This window comes from Crocuta crocuta, unplaced genomic scaffold (genome assembly GCF_008692635.1).
Source record: "Crocuta crocuta isolate KB4526 unplaced genomic scaffold, BGI_CrCroc_1.0 scaffold675, whole genome shotgun sequence".
In the NCBI taxonomy this organism is placed as follows: Eukaryota; Metazoa; Chordata; class Mammalia; order Carnivora; family Hyaenidae; genus Crocuta; species Crocuta crocuta.
The window spans coordinates 1,161,064-1,161,376 of record NW_027528796.1 but is presented as its reverse complement, the minus strand read 5'-3'; the positions used below and the strand labels follow the sequence as shown (position 1 = coordinate 1,161,376).

Sequence of the window (313 nt, the reverse complement as noted above, 5' to 3'; positions counted from 1 at the left end):
GCCCGTTGAGGCCTGTGTCCTGCAGGCTCAGCACCTGCTCGGCCTTCTCCTCCGGGGGCGGGGGGGGTGCGGGGCGGCCTGTCCGGAGGTGCCGCAGGAGCACGAGCACGGCCCCCGAGAGGTAGACGAGGAACAGCACCAGGAAGAACACGAAGTAGACGAGGAACTAGAACAGAGAGAGGGCAGGGGTGAGGTCAGCCCGGGCAGGTGGGGGGCGGGGCCGGTGGAGTCTCCCGGGCTCCCCCTCCTCCTGCTGAGGACCCGGGAAGGGGGCAGGAGTGGGGGCAGGGGCTCGGGGGCCAGGGGGCAGCCC

At 72.5% G+C, this 313-nt stretch overlaps 1 protein-coding gene across 1 annotated transcript in view; it reads right to left on the bottom strand.

Annotated features, from left to right (window-relative positions):
- The window catches only part of SLC19A1 (solute carrier family 19 member 1), a 98,146-nt gene that overhangs the window by 77,276 nt on the left and 20,557 nt on the right, over nt 1-313 (bottom strand). Inside the window, exon 6 of the mRNA XM_077755357.1 lies at nt 1-166. Coding sequence (XP_077611483.1) covers nt 1-166 — 166 coding nt within the window. The remainder of the gene's footprint in view (nt 167-313) is intronic.